Source organism: Oryx dammah, unplaced genomic scaffold (genome assembly GCF_014754425.2).
Source record: "Oryx dammah isolate SB20612 unplaced genomic scaffold, SCBI_Odam_1.1 HiC_scaffold_1349, whole genome shotgun sequence".
Classification (NCBI taxonomy): Eukaryota; Metazoa; Chordata; class Mammalia; order Artiodactyla; family Bovidae; genus Oryx; species Oryx dammah.
In genome coordinates, this window is record NW_024071471.1 from 1 (window position 1) to 4,134 (window position 4,134).

The following is a 4,134-nucleotide window of genomic DNA, read 5'->3' on the forward strand; positions in this document are numbered from 1 at the left end:
CTGATAGTCTCCTTTATTTCAGTAACAATATTTATAGTGCAGCCTATGTGACATATGACATTTCTCAAGCAGTATTTACAACAATCAATAATCAATCAACAAGATCACCAGACTCCCTTTATTGTATACAGGCAAACAATACTTGTTTCTGAAGAATGGCAATTGCTTAGACTCCCCTGGAGCTATAAGGTCATGATGACATTCTCAGGAGGGGCGGGACAGGGCGCTTAAGGAACAAGTCCTTAGGGCTCGGCAAACACGCCAAGCAGCTCCCAGGACTTAACCCATTACGGGCAGTCCCCCGCAGCTCCCCCTTCTTTATTTTTTAAAAGCTCCATGAGATGTCTATGATGCAGCATGTTGTGGTGTATCATACTTTTCATATTCAGAACTTCTCTTATTATGCCCCTGATCAAACACGGGGCCATACACATTAGAACAAGTATAGTGGTCAAAATAACTCCAACCGCAATCATGCTCTGCCATAAAGAATGAAGGCTGGGAAAATTTGAAAATAGATTACTTAGAAAATCTTCCGTGGTCTTAGCTATGTCCAAAGAGGCTTTAGGTGCATTTTCAATTTCCAAAATCTCATGATGCAATTGTAACAAATCAAGGGAAATATTGGAGTTGAACCAAATACCTTGGAGGTGTTTCTTAATCTTATCCCAAGGAAAATCAGAGTTGTTATAAGGCTTTTTGGTAACGCAAATCCACTTATAATTAGCGTGACATTGAATTTTCATCCTAAAATTAAGGCTTTGAATTTCTTCTCCCAAAATTCTTACAGTATCATATAAAGCAGCAAGTCTATCTTCTATTTTTCTATCTATATCCTCTTGAGTTCCCATCACCTTGGTAACATTATAAGCTAGAGAATCTACAACAGTAGCATCTTGTACTGATTGAGCTAATGCAACCGAAGCAGTTACAGCTGTGGCAATAAGGGTAATGAGAGAAACTATCCCAAGGATTATAAGACCAATCTCCCTTTTGGGACGGCTCAATGCTGAATTAATGCGTTGTAGCAATTCTAAAGCAGATTCCTCATACCAAGTTTCAGTAATTTTTACAGGTGTCATAATAAAGGCAGGTTGTTTTACTACTAAGACCTGTTTTCCCATGGAGACTCCTCTTATACAATTTGTTAAAACGCAATCTGAACAATTTATGTGATAGACATTATGAGTCTGATTAATATATACAGATCCCATTAATAGCATAAAAGGAAAAGGTACACAAGCCTGGGGGTACCGATGAGCGATACCTATATTCCCATATTTAGTCCCACTAATATTAGGTTGACGATACAATCCATAACCATAGTCAAAAGCAGCCAGTAATTTCCACAGTTCTGTCTGATAAATCTTATGGGATCCCATCGTCAGGATGGGAGGATGTTGTCCCCTATATTCTGGGAATTCAGGGGTTCCCCCTGGTGCCCAGTCCCACAAGAATGTTGTGCTGACATTATTGATGTCGTAGACAGTTGCGTTTCTTCCTCGGCAGAGTGTCCAAGGAACATCAATGCCTATGCTTATGCGGATGTTACGGTCACAGAATGGGATATGCAAAGGTCCAGTTCCTGCATGCTGTGTCATACGGCCTGCTTCATGTGCGATACCTGGGATCGTCACCTGCGGGTAAGAGGTGAAAGCAGATACAGTTATGCAGAAAGGTTGATTTACCTTGTAGGAAAAACACATGGGATATTGTGCAGTGAGTCCAAAAAAGGAGATGTTAGCTTGTTGGGATTGAATATGAGTGTTGGATGTTCCACCCAGGAGGAACGTATCATTAACATACACAGGAAGCACTTCTTCATTCCATCCCAAAGGTTGAATTAGTGGTGGATCTGGGACATAAGCCCAGTATGTTAAGGCAGTCCCTTGTTGTATTCGTTGTAATATCATGAGCAGCATGATTAACATGTTTGTAAGGGTCACCGGCGGCAGGGTATGGGCTTCATTCCAGGCTCGTTGCATCAATGCATGGATCTGCTGTGAAGTAGGCAAATTTTCCACATCATCATTGAGGGACATCCGTCGCATTTGGTACACAAGGGACCTCCTCCGTCGCGCGTACCAGCCTTTCCGGGATCCAGCGCGGCGCTTCGGCATCCTGTGGGAAAACACAAACATGACCCCGCCCCCAAATCAGTACCGGATCTGGTCCAGACCATCGTCCAGTGAGGGGATCCTTCCATTTCACAAGGGGTTTCTTCTTTAAGTAATGATTTCCCCACAATCTCTGTGCTGCAGAGAGTCCCTGTGCATCTAAAGTTAAAAAATTTAAAACAAATAAAGCATGATGTAAAGCATTTTGCGGTGAAGGGGCATATAGCTCATTATTCCCCCGTTTTTGTTTTAAAAGTTGATGTTTTAAACGTTGATGGGCTCGCTCCACAATGCCTTGTCCTTGCGGGTTGTAGGGTATTCCAGTTTTATGCTGAATATGAAAAGAAGCACAAAAACGTTGAAATGAACGGCTGACGTAGCCAGGGCCGTTGTCAGTCTTAAGAACTTGAGGAATTCCTAAGATAGAGAAACAAGAAAGCATATGTTGTATACAATGCCGAGTAGCTTCTCCAGTGTGAAGGGAGGCCATAAGAAAGTGAGAGAAAGTGTCAATAGAGACATGAACATATTTAAGACGGCCGAACTGAGAAACATGGGTGACATCCGTTTGCCAAATATGATTAGGGCGAAGGCCACGTGGGTTAATGCCATATTGGGGTAGGACAAAAAATTGAGGACATGTAGGACAATTTTTGACTATTTGTCGAGCTGCTTCACGGGAAATCTTGAACTGCAAACGCAAGGAATGACTATTTTGATGATGTAAAGCATGAGAAGCTTGAGCAGCACTTATGGCAGATTGATAGAAAAGTTGTTTAGTTAGTGAATCAGCAGCATAATTACCATGGAATATCGGTCCTGGCAATGAAGAATGAGCTCGGACATGCCCAAAATAACAAGGATGTTGCCGAGCTTGTATAGTAGCCTGGATGGAGGAAAATAAAGTAAACACTTCTTCTGATGAAGTACCTATAATAGGAACAGTTTCTAACACATTTAAAGCCCGAACAATGTATTGACTATCAGTGAATAAATTAAAGGGAGTTGAAACCGTCAATAGAGCTTGATGCACTGCAAATAATTCAACAACCTGGGCAGAAGAAAAAGCAGTTTGAGTATAATAAGATTGGTCATTAATAATTAAAGCTGCAATGCCATTGGAAGAACCATCTGTGAACAAAAGAGTGGCATTATTGATAGGTTGATTTTTAACTATTTTTGGAAAAATAAAGGGATGATGCATAGCAAAATGTAATAATTTATCTGCAGGATAATGATGTATAACTTGTCCAGGGAAATTGGCAAAAGCAAGAGCCCATTTATCAGAGAATTGAAACAACCAATTTTGTTGCTCTGTTGTATAAGGTATACAAATCAATGGAGGTTCTTTTCCAAAATATTGAATAGACTCAACCCGGCCTTTAGCCACTACTTTAGCAACAAGCTCATAATAAGGTAGCAAATTTTTATCAGGAGTGGATGCTAAATAAATCCAGCGCATTGGCTTAGTCTGGTATAGGACCCCTGTAGGAGAATGAGGAGTTGCAAGAATATATAATCCCCATGGTTTTGTATAATCACAATAAGTAATTTGTTGTTCTCTAATAGCAGACTCTACCATCTCTAAGGCTGTTTTGGCAGCAGGACTCAATTCTCTACGAGAAGTAGGGTCAGTATTTCCTTTTAAAATGTCAAATAAAGGCTGTAAGACATAGGTAGGTATTTTTAAATAAGGTCGAATCCAATTTATATCTCCTAGTAATTTTTGAAAATCATTTAAAGTGTGCAGGTTATCAATTTTCAATTTAATCAGCTGAGTGCAATAAGTTTTTGGATATAATGTAAAGCCTAAATAAGTGTAAGGAAAATAAGTCTGTACTTTGTCTTCTGCTATTATTAAACCATTAATTGTTAAATGTTTTTGCAAGGAGGCAAATGCTTTGCCCAATAGTTGTTCATCCACATGTGCCAACAAGATATCATCCATATAATGTACCAAATATAGATTCGGGAACGCTTTTCTTACAGGGGCAATGGCAGCAGCAACAAATTTTTG

The 4,134-nt window shown here is 39.9% G+C and overlaps 1 protein-coding gene across 1 annotated transcript; it reads right to left on the reverse strand.

Annotated features, from left to right (window-relative positions):
• Window positions 1-144: 144 nt before the first annotated feature.
• LOC120859516 lies at window positions 145-2,197 on the reverse strand. Its single transcript, XM_040235599.1, has one exon. It carries the CDS (start codon window positions 2,139-2,141, stop codon window positions 288-290), a length of 1,854 nt encoding a protein of 617 aa, XP_040091533.1. The 5' UTR covers window positions 2,142-2,197; the 3' UTR covers window positions 145-287.
• Between the last annotated feature and the right edge of the window lie 1,937 nt (window positions 2,198-4,134).

Excerpts from the sequence above, each read along its gene's own strand:
- LOC120859516 (XM_040235599.1), bottom strand. The coding sequence starts at position 2,141 with ATGTTTGTGTTTTCCCACAGGATGCCGAAGCGCCGCGCTGGATCCCGG.